This window comes from Guillardia theta (assembly GCF_000315625.1).
Source record: "Guillardia theta CCMP2712 unplaced genomic scaffold GUITHscaffold_66, whole genome shotgun sequence".
NCBI lineage: Eukaryota > Cryptophyceae > Pyrenomonadales > Geminigeraceae > Guillardia > Guillardia theta.
In genome coordinates, this window is record NW_005434608.1 from 197,234 (window position 1) to 218,982 (window position 21,749).

The window sequence follows — 21,749 nt, forward strand, 5'->3', positions numbered from 1 at the left end:
GCTTCATCTTCGCTCCTCCTTTCTCTCTCCTCTCTCCTCTCTCCTCTCTCCTCTCTCCTCTCTCCTCTCTCCTCTCTCCTCTCTCCTCTCTCCTCTCCTCTCCTCTCTCTCCTTCCTCCCCTTGTTCTCTCCCTTCTTCACTGGATTGCTACAGGCAGGCGTTTCCTTCTCAGAGGAGGGGATCGTTGTTGACGAGCACCAGCGCACGACCGTTGCCAACATCATGGTCCCCACTCCCCTCCTCGCCTGTCTCCTGACCCTCCCTTCAGGCAGCAGGAGACTGCTGTACGGGGCAGGACAAGTTCTCCCACGTTGCAGGGTGGCAGGAAAGTTTCTCTCCCCTACCAATCGCCTCCCTCGGCCCTCTTGTTCACAGGCTTTTGAGCCCCTTCCTGCAGGCCTTTATCGCTACGAAAGCAGCGCTGCTGCCATGGTGGCTGAGGGGAAGCATCTCTAAAAGCTCCTCCGTCGTTCCTCGCGTCGTCTACACGAAGCCGGAGGAAAGAGACGGGAGGAGGAGGAGGAGGGAGGAGGGGGCGAGTGACGGGAAGGACGGCAGGTCGCGTCGGTCGGGCTGTCGGAGCAGGAGGTACAGGACAAGTGAGCAAGACAACTTGCGATGTCCGACTATTTGACTGGTTGAGGGAACAGGTACGGGAAGGTAGGACGGCAATGGACCAAGGTCTCAGTGACCAAGAGCATGCTCGACCGCAGCCTGGCAGACGAGGAGGTGAAAACTTGACTCGTCGCACTCCCTCACTGACTGCTGCAGGCCGAGCAAGCCTTCATAGAAGTTTACATCCACAACGACGGGCAAGTCCTGGGGTCCACCATGGTGTCGAACCGAGCCGGGGAGCTCGTCACGCTCGTAGCTATCGCCATCAATGTACTGGCAAGCTGCTGCGAATGCGGCTGACCGCCATGGCAGAATAAGATCCACGTCAAGGACCTTGCCACGACTATCCACCCTTATCCTTCCTACGCCTTCGCTCTGCACAAGGTAATGTTCCTCTCATCTAATCTCCCTCCTCTCCACTCTGAATTTGGCCCTTGAAGCGTATCATTTCCCATGTTTTCCTTCCTCTTTGCTAGCTCCTTGCATCTTTTCTTCAAGAGGCCTTCCTGTAGAGTCTTGTCGCTGCTCTCAACCTCTCCTCCTCTCATGGGCTCCCCCTCCTCTCCTTGTCTTTACAGTCTTGACCTGAATATTCTCACTCCCTCAGCTTTGGATAGAAGCCGCAACGCGCAATCTATTTCGCAACCTCAACGGAGGTCTTCTGGCGAGCCTGATGAGATTTGCGGTGAAACTTTCAACTCCTCTGGGTATACCAAGAACTTACTGGGTTGTCTGCGGCAGTTCGCGGCCTCGCGCATCTTTTCAAAAAAATCCAAAGCTGCTGCTACCCAACCAACCAACGAGCCAGCAAAAGAAGCACAACACGGATGATCTACTTGGCCAAAAAAATCAACAAAACGATGTTTTCATGCTAACTCGGATTTCATCATTCCCCTGCTTTCGCCTCCTTCAGTGGATGGCTTAGACGGCTGTGTGTGAGGAGCGAGGAGATGGGGAAGGCAAACCGCTTCCCACATACAGAGCAGAAGTTTGACATCTTGCCCTGCTTCGTTCCCGCAACCTGCCGTGGGTGTCAAGACTAGAAACGGCGAATGAGATGCCAACCGAGCGGCAGTGCTCAAGTATCCTCTTTCTGTTCTCGCGCATGTGGCCCACTGTCTTCTCAAGTAGAGAAAACTCTTCTTCCTTCATCGAGAGATTCACCAGCTTCCCTCCCGGCTCTAGCCCAGCATCTCTCGTTCCCATAAGATCTTCAGTCAGTATCAGCCGCACCTGGACATATCGTCACACAGCCATAATCCAATGAAACGATGAGTATTTCTCTCACCCCTGCCCCACGCGCCTCTGCGATGGAAAAGACGAGTCCATGCTGATCTGCTGAATCCAGCGAAACCCTGTCATCTTGCCCAAACATAACGCTCGCCTTTATCTACAGAGACATCACATAAATTACAGTCACTTGATCACACTCGCAACCAGCAGAGTCTCTTGCCCATGCAGCTGAAAAACAGTCTGACCACCTCCCAGGTCACCTAATGAAACGTGATGGTTAGAGGAAGCACCTTGAAGGAAATGTAGGCTACCTGTTGAGATTATGTACAACAAGAGATCAAACAGTGGGTCTGTCTTGATGTCTTTCCCATCAGGCTGACTTTCATCTTCCCCATCCGACAATACAATACAAACAGGTTCTTCTTGTGGTTTTGTTTCTTCCTTCTTTGCCGTTTTCTTCCTCCTTTTCCGCGGGGATCGCAACTGAGCGCTATTATTTCTGGATTTTGCTGGTGAACCTTGTTCAAGGGTTTGTGATGAATTTGTCTCACGGAAGTCAGTATCTGTCGTGCCTGCAGCAGAAACAAACTTGCCCATCGCATCATCTCTGTTTCCTCCAAGGTCATTTCCAGATTGCAAATTGCCTGCATCGATTGCTGCGTTAGAAGGTCCAAGGTGATTGTGTTGAGGCATATCTTCTGCGTAGGGATATCTTACACTTTGAGGAGCAGATTCCACAGTCAAACCCCGTGAGGGTTTTGAGCTAGACAGAATAAAATTGCTGCAGATTACATTGTTGTTGGATAAAGAATATGAAACGTTGGAATTGTTCATAGCAGCTTCAAATGAATTCAACTCCACAGGATTTTGTGGATTCGATTCGAGAGATTGAGATGATGCAAGGACATTGCCTGATGGCAGAGAAAACTTGCTTGCATATGAGACATGATGCTGATTTACATGATGCTGATTTGTACAATTTGAAACCATTCCATCTTGATATGTTGAAATGTGATTGTGATTTGCATGAATCGGAAAAGAGGCCACGACACCACCTGTTTCCCCAATTGCAGTCGGAGTACATGCAGCAATCTGACGTGTTGACAATAGTGAAGAATCCTTCCAGAAATCTAACTTCGAGGTTGGGGAGACATTCAAACCAGCAAACGCGTGATCTTTTATCAGGTTCGCCTCCGAAGTCTGGTCTTGCCTGAGAGGTGTCTGGCGATTGCTTGAGGTATCGTCATCCACAGCATTATTCAGACTTTGAATAGTCGATGGACTACTTTGTACAACCTAACAAAATCGTCAAAGATTAGCCGACAAAAAGAAATATTCGTGTACAGGTGGCATATCTGTAAGCGATTTTGGTTGGCTGCACTGGGAAATAGGAGGGACATCAATCTCCCGGGCAATGAAATCCAGCCCTTCGACTAAACAAAAATGTGAAAAACATGGAAAAGATAGACAAGATCATTCGACCTTCACATCGCTGCATAAAGTTGTAAGCTTGATCCCTTTGTTGGAGCTCATCTATTATTTGGACATATTTCACCATCTTCTTCTTGACGCACTTGTTCCCTGTTCGGACTTGCACTCGAATCCAGAACGCATTTTCATTTCTTTGAAGCTTGACGCTGGTGTATGACCGATGCCACGGTGTGAATCTTTGGTCACCTACTGGCATCAATTCATCCGGGCCCAATTCATCTGGTTTCACTTCCTGAATGACATGGATTCAGACGGATTGAGAGCGAGTTGCCTTCCTTACCAGATTGCTGTACCAATACTTCCCCTTGCAAGCTCCGTCCTTTGGCAGAGAGGTGGATTGTAGCTCCCAAAGTTTGAAGCCCAAGCTTGACAGCCATTCTTTTCTCACCTCGACCACCCATACTTTGTTCTCCTCTGGCAGCTCGGGTTGTGCTAACTTCTTGGCAGTTCCTATCTTTCGCTTCTTAGTTCCCGGATTCAAGTACCAGCTCACAGAGCCTTGGTTCTGAGAAGACTGGGTGCCCTGGGGTAGGCTCGCATGCGCTTCACAATGAGAGGCGGATAGTGCGAATGCATGGTCCGAAGCTACCTCCATCGAAAGGCTACGGCACCTTTAGAGAAGATTAACAAAAGAAACCGTTATGGAACAACTTTGATATGGTTTGACCTAAACTCTACAAGAGAATCGAAACGCTCATCACTCCCATAGGTCTGTGTATTCAGAAGTCCTCGCAATCGACCATTCCTATTCACAACTCTCTTTTTACCTCCCTGCTCCCCCCTTTTCAAGCTTTTTCTCCTCTTGCCCTCGTTCCTTCTCCACTCTCAGCATCGTCCCTCGCTCTGCCTCTCTGTCCCTGCTCCTTCTTCTCTGCTCCCTGCCGATTCTCTTCGTCGCAAATTTCTTCCCGCGCAAAAATCCTCACAAGGGCTGGGGGATGAGGGCCTTTTCAGGCGGCGGCCCGGGCCGGCCGGGCCGGGACTCGGGGAGTCACTGGCCCAGTGGGGCGCGGCCCGCCGCCGGTCAGGGCCGGCCCGGCCGGGCGCCTAAAGCGCCCGGCCCAGTCACGGGCCGCCCTACTGCATGTTAAGCCCCCTACTGCATGTCTGCCGGATGACCGTGCCAGGGCTAAGTAGCCCTCGCACTGAGTCCGTACCGCGGCGCCACCGGAGGCCCCCGGCGTGGCCCGTGGCGCGCCCGGGCCCCGGGCCGGTCCGAGTCCGGCCATCGGGCCGGTACGGTCTGTCACTCCGATCCGGCGACCGGGCGGAGTGACTGTGGCACTGAGAACAAGTCACGTGACTCTCAGTGACTCACACTCGGATGGAAGGTTCCTTCAAGAATTAATGGTAGGAACGAATTGTGAACAGTTCTTCTTATTTCTGTTTTTAAATCGAAATTGTTTATGTTCTATACAAAATAAATCCAAAAATAATTTAAATATTTCAGTTTTTTGTTTTGATCGAGTTATGCAAGGGTGTCTTCAGACTTCCAGGATCGGTGGGTGGGTAGTCGAATTTGAACCGGATACTTGAAAACGAGTGGGGTACATATTCCCATTGCTGGGGTAGGGGGGTACTCTGATTCCTCTATCACCCACAATTCTATATATAAAAGAAGGGCAAATTGGTGAGATCATTGAAAAATGAGGGGTAGTGGAATGGAAATGAGGGTACGAAGATGATGGGTAGGGTTATGTGCCTTGGGGTAGGGTAGAAGGAAAGGGTGGAGAGGTTGGCTTGATCAGCACAGCGTCGCAATGGAGGGATAGTGAGGCGCAGGAACGAGGAGCGAAGTGAGGGAAAGGGAAGACAAGGGAAGGGGGCTAGGAAGACACTGACAATGCTGGATGTATCGTATAGAGCCAGTGAACAGAACAGTTTCTGCTATTTTGTCCAATTGGAGCAAGCAGATTGGTTGATCTGAATTCGGTACACTAACAAGGTAGTTCTCGTGTTTTCTCCGCGATCATGGTCCAAGGCCTTGATCACTATGGGGATCTCACTTGGTAACGATAGGGTAAATGTGTACAGATTTCACCTCGCACTTGAATGCTCTCCACCAACAGTTTCACCCCCTCTGGTGTTTTGGAGGTATTTGCGTTGCGGTCCGATATGTATGACCCGCCCCCCGTGTGCTGTTCCATGTCGTGTTTGTCGCACCACGTGATGATGACATTAAGGGGCCATGGGATATGACTGAAATGCTTGATGTTGTAATGCATCTTGTTGTGCTCGTTGTTAGGAGTCGATGTTTGTTGCAAAATGCTGCAACAGTCCTTCACGTCGGCCTAGCGGATTGAAGTTAGAATGTGAGGCCAATGAGCATTTGACAATAAGGACCGATCGTACGTTGCTAGTTTTATGCGACTTTGCCAACAACGAGCTGACATACTCTCGTCGGAAGCATGCAAAACCTCGCTAACTCTTTGCTTTCCTAGCCAAATCTCGCAACAACCACTCTGCAAACGACGGTGACTCTGAAAGGAAGGATTGGATTGCCTGGAATGACAGCAGGAATGATGGCGGGCCGGATATCCTGGTTGACTGTATTCGCTCTCCTCCTGTGCACTGTCTTTTGTCACGTACCCATCTCTGCAAGCGTTCACGTGCTAGAGTCTTCAATCCAGCCTTCGGCAAGGGTGGTCCTCGGGCTCCGAAATCGTGCGCCTGCGTCCCTGCTGAGGTTGAGAGGTGCTGGCGATGCAGATTCCAAAGTTCAGGAGGCTCTGGCCGCGAAGGAGCTCGGGAATGAAGCGTACAAGAAGAAGGATTTTGAGGAGGCGATCAAACAGTACGAAAGGGCGGCAGAACTTGATCCGACCTCGATGGTCTACCTGAACAACATCGCTGCTGCTCTGTTTGGGCAAGGAAAGTACGAGGAGTGCATCAAGAAGTGCCAGGAGGTGGCCTTGTGCCCGTTGTCTTTCTTCCATGTAACGATTCGTTGGGGTTGTACAGGCGATTGAAGTGGGCAAGCAGTACCGATCAGACTTCAAAGACATTGCTCGAGCGCACTCGCGGTGTGGCAATGCGTGTGCAAAGCTCGGAAGGCTGGAGGAAGCCATCAAGCACTACGACAGCTCTCTTGTCGAATTCAAGGATGGTAATGTGGAGCTCAAGGTATGATGCGAAGCGCTTTTTCCAGCCTTGGTGCTTACAATTGTGTTATGAAGCGACGAGAAGTGATTCGACAGAAGGACGAAATCGATAAAGCCGCTTACCTCAATCCTGAAAAAGCGGAAGAGCACAGGCAGAATGGCAACGCTTTCTTCAAGGAGGGCAAATGGGTTGATGCCATCAGAGAGTACACTGAAGGGCTCAGACGAGACCCCCAGAATCACTTGATCTATTCGAATCGTGCGCAGGTCCTTGAGCCTGTGTGAAGTCATGATGTGACATGCATATTTGCATACAGACTTACATCAAGGTCATGGACTTCGGGTCAGCGTTGAAAGATTGCGACAAATGTCTCGAACTCAAACCTGACTTCCCACGAGCATATGCCCGCAAGGCCACAGTGCAGATGCTTTGCAAGCAGGTGCCCTTCCCTTCTCCCCCTGCCCCCTCCTCCCCTTCCTCTCCCTGCACCCTCCCACTTCGCTCCATGTCCCCCAGCTGTCACCTTGTACTCGTCCAATTCCTCATGTGCTGATTTCACTTGGCAGATCCATAAAGCCAAAGAGACTGTTGAGCTGGGGCTGTCCAAGGCTCCAGAAGACCCTGAGCTGAAGGAGGCAAGCGCCTGGCACCTGCTCATCTGGCCTCCCTTCTAAAGTCAACCTCCAGGTCTTTCGCAAAGTCCAACAGAGCATCATGGGAGTAGGGCTTTCCCCGGAAGAGCGCGAGGAGGCGAGTCGACCCTCGTTGCCCTCTCCTGTGCCTCGGTGACAGAGCTCGCAGAGGGCCAAGGAGGCCATGAAGGACCCCAGCATCCAGCAGATCATGTCCGATCCCGTCATGCGCCAGGCTAGTGATCACTTGCGGGTGAGTAGGGGAGCTGACAAGTGAGCCGCAGGTGCTGGACGACATGCAGTCAAACCCTACGTCCGCGGCCAAGCACATGCAGGTCGAGCTGCCCAACCATCTTACCATGTTGCTTGACGTGCTGTGTTGTACAGGACCCGATGGTCAAGAGGAACATCGATCTGCTGGTGGCGGCAGGTGCGTGATAGAAGGTCCAAACTTGAACGAGCTGACTCTTGTTGCTCCTTAGGAATCATTCAGATGCGATGAGGACAAGGGCGAGACTAGGGAGCCTGCTGAATGTTGCCTGCTACTCTGCATGAATGAAGTGGAACTCCCAATCACTCGTCCTCTCACTCCTCCCCAGCCAGTACGAAGTTTGGTCGCTCATCCACCAGCAGCGTCCGGTCCGAGAAACGGCAGGTCATCATCAACTTTGTCGATCATGGTCGTGTACTCTCTGCGCATCAGAGCATGGCATGCGTTGTAGACGGAATAAATTTTCGCTTTGCGCATATGTGAGCACACAGGAATGAGCACAAACGTTCCTTTTTATACATCGCGAATCTGGGCATAACATTTTCAGTTGTGCCTCATTCTTACAGGCACATCCACTGCCGCCATGGAGTTGGCACGCTGGTAGATCGCCGTCTTGCCGTGGGCAGGATGATACACGATAGCTTCGGGATCTCCCCTGAAGCCCATCGCTCGCGCCTCCGCAAGGCTCTGCTGCAGCGTCTTGCCGTCCACCTCAACCTCATGCGCTCCCACCTTCCTTACGGGGGCTGCAGCCAGCTCTGTTGCTCCCTGTGGAGACTGGTTCGACGACCCAGGAAAGTAGAGGACGGGCTTGCCGCTAGCAGGGTGGTAGATAATTCCTTCAGGCCTGCCCTTCAATCCCAGAGACCGAGCCAACGCCATGCTCGACGAGAGCGTGCGGCCATCAACCTCGATAGGCCGTTGGCTCAGCTCAGATTTCTGCTCCCCCTGCATTTTCTTCTCGATGTTCTTCTGGGCCGCGGCCTTGCGGGCTGACGACTTGTCCTGAAGCACGTAGAGCTCTGGCTTTCCCTGTGCTGGATGGTAGACGATGGCCTCTGGCTGGCCCTTCAATCCCATCTTGTGAGCAGCATTGATGCTACCGGCAAGTGTGCTTGAGTCCACTTCGATCTTTCCTTGCTGTGCTGACGCCAACTCCTGGGTCGTGCCCGAGAGAGGTGGGGGCTTGACATAAGGCTTCGCCTTCATGTACACATCAGGCTTTCCGTGTGCTGAAGGCAAGAAGATGTTAGAGGTGCTGTGGTCAGATCAACAAGCAAGCGCACCAGGATGGTAGATGATCGCCTGGGGGTCTCCTTTGAAGCCAAGGTCATGCGCTTCATCAATGCTCTGCTGGAGAGTCTGCGCCTTCACTTCAACCTCGCCCTTCTTCTTGCTCTGAGCCACTGAGCGAGCAGCCGACTTCAACGGAATGACGTCAAAGAGCTCTCCATGGAGATCCGCGTACTTGGGGGGTCCCTGCAGGCCCTCGGACTCGGCCTTTTCCATGGCGCCTTCAATGGTAGGGGAGTCAATGACCTGCGAGAGAGCAGCAGCATCCTTGCTCTTCTCCTTGGAGTTCAGCCTGTCGTAGCAGAACCTCTGGAGCATCTCGTTGCCGGCAAACTCCTTAGCGCAGAACTCCATCAGCTTGAGAGCCATCATGCTTCCAGGCTGAGCAAGCACAGACGACTTGGCCGCAAGCCTTGCCTTCGCCGCAGACTTCACGTCCTCCTTGTCAGCCTTCGGGAGGTTGATTCCTGCAACCTTGTTCATCCTGTCTGACCTGAACTTCTCAGCTTCCAATCGCTCCTTAGCCTCTGCCTCCCACTTGCCCAGGACGGCGGCCATCCTCTCCTGCTGCCTCTCGTCTTCGACCACGTCCTCTTCCCCTGCAATCTCTCCAGCCTTGAACCCGTTGATGTATGCCTGCCTCTCAGCCAGAAAGAGCAGACTGTTCGCTCCGAGCTCCTTCAGAGCGGAGATCCTCCGCTGCTCGTCGACATTCTGCAGGAGGGAGCTGGAAGAGTGATAATGATGAACGACCGCCGCCATGAGCAGGAGCGATGCTGCCACCCCGGCCACAACAGTTCCAATCCTCTTCGCCGACTTGTTGGTGGCTCCAGCAGTCATCTCCTCCGCATCCACGATCTCGATGCGGCTCAGCATCCTTACGAGCCTGCCCACTAGCGTCAGACGAATGCTCAAGACACACGAACAGCACAGGCTATCGAGCTGACCAAGGAAGATCAAGGAGAACAAAACTTCTAAATTATTTAACCTCGTTAGTAAACTTACATCATCATCCTACACACCACTTGCCAATGACTTGAAAAACAATCTCTTTCTATGCACGTATCCCAAAATTCTACAAACAATCCATGATGAGAAAAACACGTCTTGGCCTACTACAGACCCTGGGTCGGACCGACCTCATTTCTATCGTAGGCTTAACAGCGACATACATCCTTGCTATCTACAACCCAGTGTCCGCATGATCCTCTCCCCTCGCTACTTCGGCTACTTTTCCTCCACCCAGCATACTGGTTATCTTGGACATTCTGAGCCTTGCGCGAAACACCCAAAATAGCGATAAAGTTGGGCGGGGAAATTCAATAATGGGCGAAATACTATGGTGAAAATTGAAATTTGGCCAGACCGGTGGAAGGAGTTTTGACTCTAAAAGAGATTAGCTCAATTATTTTTTCGAAACCAATTGCACCCGCCCGAAGTTTTTTAGGCAGAAAACAAGATTAGCTCATTCTGTTGTTGAAGACCTTGGGTTTGGTGATAGTTTTCAATTATTTGGTCTACATTTCATTATCTCACTAGAAACAATTCATTTCCGAAGTTGAACTTTAAAAGGGCACGAACTTTCTGGCCAAACTGAACACAGAAAGTTCGATCGAACTACTACAACGTTTTTAGATGAATGTAAATGTTTATTAAAGGCAATCCTAAAACTAGTTGTTGCTCTGCTGCTGTTCCCGCTATAAAAGTTTGAGTTTTTGGGTAAGCCATTGTTATACTTGGTACAAATTCTGTGCAACAATGCCGTACAGAAATCATTTCGAAGAAGCCATTTTTAAAATAAACATCATTGTATACAGCATCTGAGTACAACATATATCTATAGTTTTTGTAACTGAAGGTATTGATAATAACAACTTTTGTACCATTTGGCCATCAATGTTCTCAACTCTGGTACTCAATATACAATTATGTAATTGCTGAGTTATAGCGAAACACTACCACTACTGGCTAAGAGGCTGAAGAACTGCAGAGAAGGCGGAAACTATTGCAGACAAGTGCAAGGGAAGGATGAAGAGAGGAGACGGCGACGAAGGCGAAGAGAGATGAGAGAAACGATCATGGCCGTGAGATAGAATCAGGAAGTATGAAGAAGGGAAAGAGCAGAACCGAGCTCGGTACCAAGATATCTGACGATTTCTGGCTGGTGGTAGGGTAGATCAATGTGAAGGTATGATAAGAGGCAAAAGACAGAGATGATACGATCCTCCCGAGGTAGTTTACACCGAGTTTGGTTTCTCGGACTAGCAAACTGCACTTGGAAATCTTGCAGCAACCGTGTATTGACCCCGTTGTGCAGGTTCACACGATAGACTGGCCCGACCATGGTTTACGACATTTCCCCTTACGCTGGCAAGATCCTCTTCGAGGAACGATCCAGCACATTTCGTCTCTACGGGCGAAACAGTCTGTATGCATTCAGAGCGGATGAGGGTGGAAATCTTGAGCACCTGTACTGGGGGAAATCCATTCCCCCACAGGATGACCTGAGATACCTCTCGTTCTCGAATGTGCAACTCAGTTTCGACCCCGGTCCTTTGACATACTTTGAAGACATCACTGCCATTCAGGATCTCGTTTCTGAGCAGCTGGACCATGAAAATCTGCTCCGCGAGTGGGACAATGCGAGGAAACAGAACGTAGCTACCTGCATGTTTGGAGAGGCGTCGGGCGTTATCAACGATGTTGAAGAGGTGGCAGGAACATTGCAGTCATCCTCCGTCCTCGACGAAGAAGCAGTTGCCAGAGCCAGACGAGAAAATGCTGCGTGGAGGTTGATGAAGATGCAAGAGCTCAAAACCAGCAGGGCTGAGGGGGAAGAAGAGTTGCGCGAGATCGACGATTCGGATGGTGAGCCCAACATCCAAGAGGTCCCAGCTCCCAATTATCCTATCAAGAGCCCTCACTTGGGCCCGATGGCCTCGTTCACCAGCCCTCACCTTGGTCCTCTCCACCCAAGCTTGGCAAAGGCTGGAGCCTTCGGCGAGGGCTTCCTCCCTCTGAATGCCTACCCTCCCGCTGAGGAGTTTGGGCTGGGCCCTCAAGCCACTGAGGATATGATTCCTCCGGTCAGGTCTCGACGCGGAAGCCTTACAGGACACGACGATGTTGAGTGGGAAGGCACTCTACCACAGGTTGGGCGCAACACCAAACTGCTCGAATTCGCAGATTTGGGTACTGGTGACTATCGTCCCCCGAGCTTTTGTGTTGTCTACGAAGACGGCAGTACAATCTGTCCTCTCACCTACAAGGGGCATGAGATTCACAGAGGGAAGCTGCCCATGAAGTTCGCGAAGGGAAAACTGCCGGAGCTGCGAGGAGGAGAAGAAGACTGCAACAGTCTTGTGGTGCAGATGGAAGACAGATTGACAGGTCTTGAGTTCGATCTGGTCTACACAGTGTACAAAGACCTCGACGCAATCACGAGGAGAGTCATTGTTCACAATCCCAAAGAGAAGAAGAGCAATGGCAACAGCAACAAGCCGCGTACTCCGACGAGACTGGACAAGCTTATGAGTGCCACGGTAGACTTCCACACGATGAGTGGGCTGAATCTCATCACACTGAGTGGTAGCTGGGCCAATGAGAGACACCAGAGAGTTCAGTCACTTGTTCAAGGAAGGTTTGTCTCGGAAAGTCTTCGTGGTACGAGCAGTCATCAACACAATCCTTTCTGTGCCATTACCACCACCCCCGAAGAGCTCTTCGAAACCCACGGCGATGTCTGGGCGTTCTCTCTCGTCTACTCCGGCAACTTCATCATGGAGGCTGAGGTCACCGAGACTGGCCGAACTCGAATCAATGCTGGTATCAACCCCAGCACATTCAAATGGCACCTTCCTCCCGGAGACTCGTTTGAATCGCCTGAGGTAATAAGAATGTTTCTTCCGAACTCAAAGGCTCACATGGAGTTTTGCAGTGTGTTCTTGTTTACAGCGATTCTGGACTGGAAGGCATGAGTCACACATTCCATGCCTTGTACAAAAAATATCAGATTCCGCAAAGGTGGGCCAACACCGTCCCGCCAATCCTTTTAAATACTTGGGAAGCCATGTACTTCGACGTGAACCATTCCAAGGTCCTGGAGCTAGCAAAGGTTGCTGCAACCTGTGGTGTTGAGATGATAGTTCTTGATGATGGATGGTTTGGGGAAAGAGAGGATGCTACTTCGTCTCTGGGAGACTGGGATGAAGATCGTAGAAAGTTTCCAGACGGTCTGTCTGCTCTTGTTCAAGACATCAACGCCCTGGGGTTGAAGTTTGGTATCTGGGTAGAGCCAGAGATGGTGAACGTCAAGAGCAAGTTATATCGCAAGTATCCAACCTGGTGCTTGAATCAGCATGGAAGGAACAGTCGATGTGAGGGCCGAAATCAGCTTGTTCTTGACTTCACGAGAGAAGAAGTTTGTCAGTACGTCATATCCAAACTCAACGCTCTCCTATCTGCTTCGAACATTGAGTACTTGAAGTGGGATATGAATAGGCACCTTACCGAAGTTTATGGCAACGCTATCATGCCAGAGAAACAAGGTGAAGTATTCCATCGCTACATGGTCGGTGTCTATAAGGTCCTCGCATTCTTGAACGACAAGTTCCCTCATGTCAGAATCGAGACGTGCTCTGGAGGAGGAGGTCGGTTCGATGCTGGCATGCTTCACTACTGCCCACAGATCTGGGCTAGCGACAACACGGACGTGTTTAGCCGCATGGCAATCCAGCATGGAACCAGTTTGGCTTATCCGATCTCCTCCATTGGCTCACACATTACAGCTGTACCCAATCATCAGACCCAGCGGCTCTCGACCCTCAAGACCAGGTTTCTCGTCGCTCTCTTTGGAACCTTCGGACTCGAGCTTGACCTGAGGCGCCTGAGCCCCGTTGACCTCAACGAGCTCTCACAGTACACAGCCAAGTACAAGGAGCTCGCCCCTACCGTCCTCCACGGCAAGTTCTACAGACTTTGGGCCCCGTCCAGGCTGAGCGACCGTCATGCTTATGCGTGGATGTGTACGTGCGAGAACGAGCAAGAGGACATTGCTGCTGTTGTCGCCGTCTTCCTCACCAAGACTGAGCCGGGACGTTACCTTCCTCGACTTCGCTTGAGGGGACTGGACCTGGCCAGCAACTATGTGGTGGAGGAGATCTTCCCTAACACTTCCATGAGGAACCGCAACACTGGTCAGCTCGAGATGACGGGCGGCATGCCGCAATGGCAGCTTGGAAAGCAGTCGATCGTGATGTCAGGAGCAGCGCTCATGAACGTCGGGGTTCCCGTTCGTCTCTCCTACGACGGAGACAGCAGCGCTTTTGTGCTCCACCGCCACAGGAACCCAGTCCCAGCTTCCAACTGAAGGGCAGGACTAGAAATTCCTCTGGTATTTCGATACACGCTTGCTTGTTTTTGCTTGCAGCAACCTGTTTTGATCAATTTTTGTTGTGCATGAAATAGGAATTGAGCGGATATGGTAATTAAACAGGATCTGGTACTACTTTCGCCTTCAGGCCCCCGACATCATTCAAATGGTCGTTAACCCCTTTGCTTCACGCTTTGCCTGTGTCATCTTGCGATACCTGCCAACAACGTCAGCTGCCTGTGTCTTCACCTCTCTCTCCGCCCACCCCTCCCCCCCCCCCCGGCCCCCCCTCCCTCGACCCCTCCTTCCATCCCTCCCTCCCTCTCTCCCTCCCTCTCACTGTGAAATCGCGTTCTGCCGCAGCATTTCCATCTGTCGCTTCAGCTTCGACTCCCCTGACAGCTCAGGGATCGCCGGCATGCCATTGATGACATATCCGTTCCCACTGCACCAGCGTGAGAAAAAGAAGCCGGGCAGTACAGGACAGGGATGTCAACAGCGATGAACAAGGAGGGAGAGTGAAGATAGGAGCAATGAAAGGGAGGCTGGAAAGCTAAGATCCTCACCTTGGTTGTGCTGATACTGGTTTGTTCAGTCCTTTGAGTGGCTTCGAAACTTTTATAATCGGGGGGCGATAAGCTTGCTCCCCAAACTTGGGCGCCTCCTGACCGTCGACTTCAGAGTCAGACTCTTCCTCAGAAGGCCTAGGGGCCCTCTTCGCTTTCTTCTTCTCCTTCTTCTCTTCCTTCAGGCGGTTGAGGAAGTTCTTCCGCTTCTGACTGGACTTGGTTGAGCTCCTTGCGGAGTTTATTATCATCTCCCTCGTCTCCTTGCTGATCCTCTTGATGAACGTCTTGAACTTCTCCCCTGGCAACCTCCCGTCCAACTTTGTCTTGGGCTTTGCCTTGTCCTCCTCCTCTTTCTTGCGCTCATCAATACTGATATTCTTCGAGGGCTTCCGCTCAATCGGTACTTGTTCTATCTTGCCAAAATGAGAGCTATGGCCCAGACGCTTTCGCTTGTTGATTTTCACTCCCTGATGCGCAAGAACATCGTTCCTCAAGCGCGGGTTGATGTTCTTCGTTCTCAAAGGTTTGCCCATCCTCTCTTGTTAGCAGATTTAATATACACAAGGACACGAGCAGGTTCTTTCCCCCTCCAGTCCTCTCAAAACTTGCTTGAGGTTATCCTACAAACCCCACGTAACCGGTCTTCTGTACTTTACCCTACTATGCCCAGCTCGATCGGCGTTGGTAGCGTGTCTGATACTAGTTCAGTTCTGTTCTGCCTCAAATCTTTCCTCCCGTGCTCTCCTTGTCTGTCTCCTCTCCTCCTCCCCTCCACTACCAACTGTCCTCCGCACGTGCCATCTCCCGTGCCATTGCGGGTCCCAACGATCTTGTAACGGTTTCAACCAAGCGGTTTTGGACCGTTACAGTAGATCTGGGGTTGGCCCGTTATATTTTAAAAGTATTATACAGCTCTCTCAAAAAGCCTATAAATGCTTGTAAATTTGCGTAGTGAATAATAATAACTGGCTCACAAATAGAATGTTGACTACCCCTGGTATAGACAACATAGCTCTATGTTCGTTTTATTCTAGTTGGGGTAGGGTACGTTTTTTTTCGTCTACGACCTCTGCAAAGGTACCTGGATCTGTGGAGTTGTACGGGAATGCACCAAAAGATACTGAAAAGACAGTACAAGCATATATATATTATATTTAAATGTTTTGCTGTACTCTGAACTTGTCATAATGATTTTTCAAATATGATGAAACAATATAAAACTTAATGTAGAAATTTTTGAAGAAATTTCTCGTACAATTCAATCTCTACCAGGTAGAGATGGCTTGGTATCAACATAAAACGTTTTATGTTACCACACCCTTTGAGCATACCACCCCTTGGTCTATCACCCCTACCTACCAGTATTCATGCATAAGATACTAGGTTGTACCGGTATACAGTACCCTCGTTGTTGAAAGACCACCCACCCACCCTAGCGGTGCTAGCAGAAGGACAGCCATGACGCCTCAATGGCGGGGTCTCGTGAACGGGACTGTTATCTACATCGCCCTCGGCATCGTCGCTCTATGCTTTGTCGTCTGCATCTCGAAGCCGAACAAGCCGTAAGTTCCACCGCCATCACTGAAGCCTCCTCCCCATCCGTGGCTTGCTGATTCCTTCTCTACGTCCACAGAAGGCAGTGATGTTTCACTTGATTTCCTTGAATTCCCATCGCTGATAGTTACTTTTCGCTGCACACTTGACTTGAGCATCATGACCATGTCACTGTTACTTTGATGTGCCAGCTGACCTTGTTTCATTTTCACATCTTTTGCAAGAGTATGCGTGTTGTTCGTCTTTTTATAAGGTCGTTACCCGTTGTCAGTTTAAGTTCTTGTCTATCTTTCTGCGTCTACCACCAGGAGTAGATCGCTGTTTCTTGCTTGATGGCTCCACCACACTCGTAAATTGCAATCGGAATATGAAGAGGACTGTTTCGATGTTCGCGTCGTTTGCTCATTCGACTTACCTCCCCCTGTCACTCTTGTGCGTTCTGCGCTGCAGTTTGAGCCCTTTCCCCAACTTAAGGAGGTTGTGAACTAGTTTATCTTTTTTGCAATCGCAGTGATCTTTCTCTCTCGTGGTGTTTTGCTGATTGATAGATGCACACATGATTCGTTGAGTGATTTAATGTTGCCGTGTAATCAAATTCATCATATTTCCGTGACAGCGCTCTTCAAGCTCCATTTAAGTACTCTTGCTGTTCCACTTGCTTGGTGCAATTTCAGGAACATTTGTGCCATTTCGTTGCTTTGCTCTTCTTCCCTATGTGTGCTATCAATCTCACCCTTACCAGCCTCGGTGGCATTGGTTGACGTCTTTGTTTGTTTGTTTTCTTCTTCCCTCTCTTCTTGTACAATCTCTGAGAAATCAGTGTCACGACAAGTCCTAACGAAATGTCTGCAGTTTGTACACAGTTAGCGTCATTTTGACAACCGTTTGCACATGGTTGTTGTGGGCCTGCTGCTACATGTCGCAGATGTATCCTATCCTGTAAGTCTGCACCTCCTCTTCCCGATAGTTCTTAACGCTCGAGATAGGTATCCTATGCTGGGTGCAGCTCCGGGCGACGGCCACGGGGGAGGGGATCACTCTGCAGTTGATCCTCACAACACAGGTGGGTTAATTCAGCGTGTCTGCTCGGGTTCTTTGCTTTGACTCAAGTGCAGGCCATTAAACGTTAGAAAGCAGGGAAAGCAGGGATGTTTATTTTACGCACAACGATGAAATCTTGAGAATACAACAAAAAAATTGCAGCTCAAACTTTTCTGTGGGGAGTTTTGACAGCAGATTGTGGTAGAGCATGCTGAAGGGAATCTCCCATGAGGTATTGGCCTATGATACTATTCCGGCCTGTAGACGAAAAACTGCAGTTTGAAAGTATCGTGAATCCCGCCACTAACATACTCTGTCACGTTGTCCAGCCTACCACCATCCCTACATTCATTCACGGTTATTGTTACACTAGGCGTTGACAGAGAGAATGCTAGGAATCATGCTGCTCTCTGCTTTATCTTACTTCACATGATTAAACCACCGACGTGTACAACGAATGAAAACAACTGAGACAACTCTTATGTCATCTCATTTGTTTACAAAACTGCAGCTGGCAAAAGCTAACGAAAAGCACATTCGCAATTAAGATACTCAAATCAACATCATTCATGACTCTCAATGTTTTATTCACACCTGCCACTCTCGATCTTGTCTCGAATAATATCGTGATGCCGAAGAAAATGTAACTGTAACTCTCTGCCTGCCTGCCTTCCTGCCTGCCTGCCTGCCTGCCTGCCTGCCTGCATCTTGCTTCTGATCCTCCTCCCTCCCTCCCTCCCTCCCTCCTCGTCGCCGTTATCTCCGTCGTCGTCTTCCTCATCATCATAATCATCATAATCATCTCCTCCCCCTCCCCCTCCCCCTCCCCCACTTCCATCTTCATCCCTCCTCGATTCTCCCTCTCTAATACTAAAACCATCCACCCCGCCTCACCGATAATTCTGAGACAGCAATTACTAGCCCTAGTAATTTCAAGTTTATTTTGGTGCTGTCTTCATTCTTTATATTGCTCAACATACTCTCACGTTTGAAAACGCTGGCGCCAATGCCCGGCCCGTGCGCCCAATCATGCACGGGGAGCGGCCCCTCCGTCCCTGCTCTTCTTCTCCCCCTCCTCCTCCTCCTCCTCCCTTCTCAGAATGTTGTTTGCTTACACCATTCTCACGCCGACGTTCGTCTCTCAAAGTTCGCCCCCTCCGATCACCCCTGGGGGCCGGTAGTGTTGCGTCACTGGAACTTGCATGCAGGGATCCGCCAGGGAGAGAGGGCGGAACGTTTGGCAGGCGGGCACATTCTTGAACGGCTAAGAGGAGGCTCAGCTACGAAGGATGCTGCGGTGAAAAAGGTTAGTTCCTCCATGCTCTGCTGGATCACCACTGAACGAGAGTCCCTCGGCAGCCCCAGATCAATTTAGCATCAAGCTTGGAGGCGTCCCGAGCTATCCTGATATGGCTGTTGAAGAGCAGCATAGCCATCATGACAAGTCTCATCACAACTTCTGCTGTCATGGTCGCGTTCGAATTCACAGCGCACAAGATTAAACCTGACCTTCAAGAGAGTGGGATGCCCGACATGCTGGCGGCCTTGGTACGTCTGACCATGGTGGACATTCCTCGACGTCCTCTTGACTTTCTTCCCTCCCCATAGGTACTTGCTGGCTCCCTTGTTGGCTCCGGTCTTGGTGGGCTCGTCCTGACAAAGCTCTCCCCTTCTCACCCGACATTCCTCGCGCTCCTCGTCAGCGGACTCTTCACAGCAGCTCAGAATCTCAACCTGCAGACAGTGGAGCATCCCCCCTGGTATCACGTTGCAGGCATTCTCTCTTTCATCCCTCCGTACCTGCTCGCATCCTTGCAGCCTTGGGAGAGGAAATCCATCTCCATGACGCTCGGAGCGCTGGGAAAAGGGTCCCCCAGAAAGGCCAAGTCACCGGTAAAGACCACTCGCTTCAAGCTTGATCCTGCGTACGATCAGGCAGAGGAGAACGAGCTTCAGGATGAGGAGGTGCAAAGCACTGAGGATCGAACAGATGCTTCAGAGCCAGACAAGACATCGAAAACCCCCAAGAAGAGCAAGACCCCCAAGACGCCGAGTTCGGGCAAGAAAGAGTCCAAGACCCCTAAGAAGACGCCGCGCAGGAAGGATAAAGACTCATAAGAGGACGTAGAGGATGGTGTGATGGACTGTTTCCTCTCCTCTGCTTCACCCGCAGTTTGGATTTTCCCAACAGACTGAACTTCGTGCAACTTGTCCCTTGGGGCTTTCGCAGGCTGCCACTCACGTTCACGACAGTTTCAACGAGACGTTTATTGAGTCAGATGTTTTCTTTTCGCAACGTATGATAATATTTCTGCTCTGATCTTGGAGGCATAGAGAATATGTTAATAAAACGAGTTGTCATTCTAGTCTTCCTTGGTCTGACGCAGGCAGCAACACCAGCAGAGGCCGAAGCACGAGAGGCAGGGGAGCCATGAGAAGAGATAGACTATCAGCGGGCCGATGAGCCATGCATGGACGAGGGAGGAGGGGAGAAGAAGTTCAGCAAGGGAGCCGAAGTCTTGGACATGGACTGTCACCGTGCTGCTCGCTGCTCCTCTTCATGTAGAACGAGGCCCCACTGTCCGACGCGGCCTCTTCCTCCTCCGACGATCCATCGGGATAGATCGTGATGCTGTAGCTCCTCCCCCCCCTGCGAATCGTCGAGTGCAAGGTCATGCCGGGCTGCCACTCCCTCCACACCTGGTCGCCGAAATTCTCCCGGAACATGCTGTCAGCGTCCTCGAAGCGAAAAATGCTCGACGAGAAGTCGCTGAACGCATCTCCTTCCCTCCCATGGCCGCGCAGTGAACGGTTGTAGACCTGACGCTTCTTGGGATCTTTGAGGATCTCGTACGCCTGTGCTATCTCAGTAAACCTCGTCTTCGCTTCCGGGTCCTTGTTCTTGTCCGGGTGCCACATCACCGCTAGCTTGCGGTAAGCTCGTGCAATCTCCCTATCCGAGCAGTCCTTCTCCACCCCCAACGTCGCATATAAGTCATGCTCTCCCGCACACACGTCGAGGAAGCATGCTCCCATCGCAAGCGTCCAGAAGATGAACCGCCACTGCATTTTGGTCATCGTGCGGCGATGAAGACTCTGCCTATCCTTGGAAGGGGAGTAGATGAAGTTCCAGAACAGCAACAGCCAACAGCGGATGGACGGAGTAGTAGGATCAGGAGCAGGAGCAGGATTGAGCGTGCTGGGCCAACGACAACAGAACCACTCTGGAAGTACCCCTAGGTACCTACCATTTTGGCTTCTTTTTAGTGTATTCAATAGGGGTGGGTGCTACAAAACAATTTTCCTATCTTGGTGCCATCGGGGAGACACGAAGGGGAGACGCGTTTGAGATGGGAGGTTGGAGGAGAGGAGGGGAGAGGAGAAATGAGAGGACGGCTGAACACAAGGAATGGTCATGATAGAGCATTGCAGTCAAGCTTCTTCCCCTCGGTGAATCAGGACACGAGTACATCTGAGCGCTCTTCGACCGTGGGTTCGCTGTTAGGAATGGCGGCGAAGTCAAGATTGCAGCTTGGGATAGACTTTGTGTGCGACGAGCAAGGTAGACTTGTGGTACAACATGTACAGAGAGAGAGCGTGGCTGGGAAAAGCGGAAAGATTCAGACAGGGGACATGCTGCTCTGGATGCAAACAGAGAAACGAGGAGGAGCTGGCAATGTAGAGACGAAGGACCTGCAAGCCGCAGAGCTCGCAGAGTTCTTGGCTGGCGGCCAGGCAGCGACTGTGGATGTGCTGCGGATCTTCTTCTTCCGGGCCGGTTGCAAAGAAGAGATCATGCTCGAGGTCGACGTCAGAGCCAAGACATGTCTACATGTGACTTGTCTTGTGTACATGAAGGTCCTTCCTGACTCTTCCTGTTTGAAGCGCGAGAAGAGCGTAGGCGCTAGCAGAGCTCAAGGCCATGACGCTTTCTTCGAGCACATGAATGCCCAGAGGTTCCTGACAACCCTGATGAAACCGGGGATGAAGGTGATGTAAAGATTGCTCCATCTCCCGAGCTCCGGCGGATGTTGGCTGACTTACAGCTGCAGAGACCGAACAACCTCATAGCAAACACAAGGTCCTCGCGCGCCTCCTCCCCTCTGTCGCAACGTGTTTAATGCATCCTGACAGTGAGAACTGGGAGCTATGGGAGGGTCCTGATGATGCTGAGGTACTCCTCTTCCTCCTGTTGCTAGCAACCGATGACGAGGCAGCGCAGGATACCGAAGTGGAGTGTCTGCTGGACAACTCAGCCCAGCCAGTAGGCAAGTACCTTGTGCAGCAGTCGGGCTGATCGACCTCAGGCCTCGTTGTCAGCATATGAAGAGAGCACGATCAATGCTTGCGTTGCGACGATGATGGGTTTCTCATGGCGATTTCGAACCGTGATAGCAGGTGAGGCATGCTTAGTGAATGGAACAATCTCGTCTGAGCGATGCTTGTCAAGGCATTTTCATCACCATTTCCTGCTGCATTGCGATGCATTTTCTCTATCTTTACCTAGAACATTCTGCTCTGTAAATCAATGCTACCATTTAATTTTCCCCTCATGCTCCACGGCCTAAAAATCGCA

General features: G+C 51.0%; 11 protein-coding genes across 11 annotated transcripts in view; 7 read left to right on the forward strand and 4 right to left on the reverse strand.

Moving 5' to 3' along the window:
* Nucleotides 1–1,128, forward strand: part of GUITHDRAFT_142663 (hypothetical protein) — a gene marked incomplete at both ends in the record, with an annotated part of 3,958 nt that extends 2,830 nt beyond the window's left edge. Inside the window, 7 exons of the mRNA XM_005827482.1 lie at nt 155–226; nt 270–319; nt 377–559; nt 652–730; nt 773–886; nt 929–1,000; nt 1,093–1,128. Coding sequence (XP_005827539.1) covers nt 155–226; nt 270–319; nt 377–559; nt 652–730; nt 773–886; nt 929–1,000; nt 1,093–1,128 — 606 coding nt within the window. The remainder of the gene's footprint in view (nt 1–154; nt 227–269; nt 320–376; nt 560–651; nt 731–772; nt 887–928; nt 1,001–1,092) is intronic.
* A 354-nt stretch (nt 1,129–1,482) lies between these two features.
* GUITHDRAFT_113346 (hypothetical protein) lies at nt 1,483–3,935 on the reverse strand (the record flags this gene model as incomplete). The annotated part of the gene is made up of 9 exons (XM_005827483.1): nt 1,483–1,510; nt 1,582–1,637; nt 1,682–1,849; nt 1,905–2,006; nt 2,054–2,109; nt 2,401–2,493; nt 3,010–3,145; nt 3,405–3,572; nt 3,621–3,935. 9 exons carry the CDS (start codon nt 3,933–3,935, stop codon nt 1,483–1,485), a joined length of 1,122 nt encoding a protein of 373 aa, XP_005827540.1.
* A 1,875-nt stretch (nt 3,936–5,810) lies between these two features.
* Nucleotides 5,811–6,995, forward strand: GUITHDRAFT_88685 (hypothetical protein; the record flags this gene model as incomplete). The annotated part of the gene is made up of 4 exons (XM_005827484.1): nt 5,811–6,246; nt 6,302–6,463; nt 6,517–6,708; nt 6,759–6,995. Exons 1-4 carry the CDS (start codon nt 5,848–5,850, stop codon nt 6,993–6,995), a joined length of 990 nt encoding a protein of 329 aa, XP_005827541.1. The 5' UTR covers nt 5,811–5,847.
* A 161-nt stretch (nt 6,996–7,156) lies between these two features.
* GUITHDRAFT_113348 (hypothetical protein) lies at nt 7,157–7,576 on the forward strand (the record flags this gene model as incomplete). Its single annotated transcript, XM_005827485.1, has 5 exons — nt 7,157–7,162; nt 7,244–7,327; nt 7,359–7,409; nt 7,462–7,504; nt 7,557–7,576. The coding sequence occupies 5 exons, from the start codon at nt 7,157–7,159 to the stop codon at nt 7,574–7,576; spliced, it is 204 nt and encodes a 67-aa protein (XP_005827542.1).
* A 264-nt stretch (nt 7,577–7,840) lies between these two features.
* GUITHDRAFT_154096 (hypothetical protein) lies at nt 7,841–9,527 on the reverse strand. The gene is made up of 2 exons (XM_005827486.1): nt 8,632–9,527; nt 7,841–8,577 (listed from the first exon to the last, which is right to left on the reverse strand). Exons 1-2 carry the CDS (start codon nt 9,512–9,514, stop codon nt 7,889–7,891), a joined length of 1,572 nt encoding a protein of 523 aa, XP_005827543.1. The 5' UTR covers nt 9,515–9,527; the 3' UTR covers nt 7,841–7,888.
* Nucleotides 9,528–10,980: 1,453 nt separating this feature from the next.
* GUITHDRAFT_75450 (hypothetical protein) lies at nt 10,981–14,006 on the forward strand (the record flags this gene model as incomplete). Its single annotated transcript, XM_005827487.1, has 4 exons — nt 10,981–11,321; nt 11,403–11,724; nt 11,791–12,525; nt 12,576–14,006. The coding sequence occupies 4 exons, from the start codon at nt 10,981–10,983 to the stop codon at nt 14,004–14,006; spliced, it is 2,829 nt and encodes a 942-aa protein (XP_005827544.1).
* A 71-nt stretch (nt 14,007–14,077) lies between these two features.
* On the reverse strand, nt 14,078–15,309 carry GUITHDRAFT_154097 (hypothetical protein). The gene is made up of 3 exons (XM_005827488.1): nt 14,576–15,309; nt 14,350–14,454; nt 14,078–14,226 (listed from the first exon to the last, which is right to left on the reverse strand). Exons 1-3 carry the CDS (start codon nt 15,109–15,111, stop codon nt 14,172–14,174), a joined length of 696 nt encoding a protein of 231 aa, XP_005827545.1. The 5' UTR covers nt 15,112–15,309; the 3' UTR covers nt 14,078–14,171.
* A 727-nt stretch (nt 15,310–16,036) lies between these two features.
* Nucleotides 16,037–17,255, forward strand: GUITHDRAFT_113352 (hypothetical protein; the record flags this gene model as incomplete). Its single annotated transcript, XM_005827489.1, has 4 exons — nt 16,037–16,140; nt 16,985–17,071; nt 17,119–17,195; nt 17,248–17,255. The coding sequence occupies 4 exons, from the start codon at nt 16,037–16,039 to the stop codon at nt 17,253–17,255; spliced, it is 276 nt and encodes a 91-aa protein (XP_005827546.1).
* A 920-nt stretch (nt 17,256–18,175) lies between these two features.
* On the forward strand, nt 18,176–19,538 carry GUITHDRAFT_164633 (hypothetical protein). Its single transcript, XM_005827490.1, has 3 exons — nt 18,176–18,479; nt 18,533–18,721; nt 18,782–19,538. Exons 1-3 carry the CDS (start codon nt 18,180–18,182, stop codon nt 19,289–19,291), a joined length of 999 nt encoding a protein of 332 aa, XP_005827547.1. The 5' UTR covers nt 18,176–18,179; the 3' UTR covers nt 19,292–19,538.
* Nucleotides 19,539–19,575: 37 nt separating this feature from the next.
* On the reverse strand, nt 19,576–20,399 carry GUITHDRAFT_154099 (hypothetical protein). Its single transcript, XM_005827491.1, has one exon. The coding sequence runs from the start codon at nt 20,249–20,251 to the stop codon at nt 19,673–19,675; it is 579 nt and encodes a 192-aa protein (XP_005827548.1). The 5' UTR covers nt 20,252–20,399; the 3' UTR covers nt 19,576–19,672.
* Nucleotides 20,400–20,730: 331 nt separating this feature from the next.
* GUITHDRAFT_154101 (hypothetical protein) lies at nt 20,731–21,715 on the forward strand. Its single transcript, XM_005827492.1, has 6 exons — nt 20,731–21,007; nt 21,059–21,163; nt 21,226–21,254; nt 21,308–21,347; nt 21,396–21,571; nt 21,624–21,715. Exons 1-5 carry the CDS (start codon nt 20,807–20,809, stop codon nt 21,468–21,470), a joined length of 450 nt encoding a protein of 149 aa, XP_005827549.1. The 5' UTR covers nt 20,731–20,806; the 3' UTR covers nt 21,471–21,571; nt 21,624–21,715.
* The last annotated feature ends 34 nt before the right edge of the window (nt 21,716–21,749 follow it).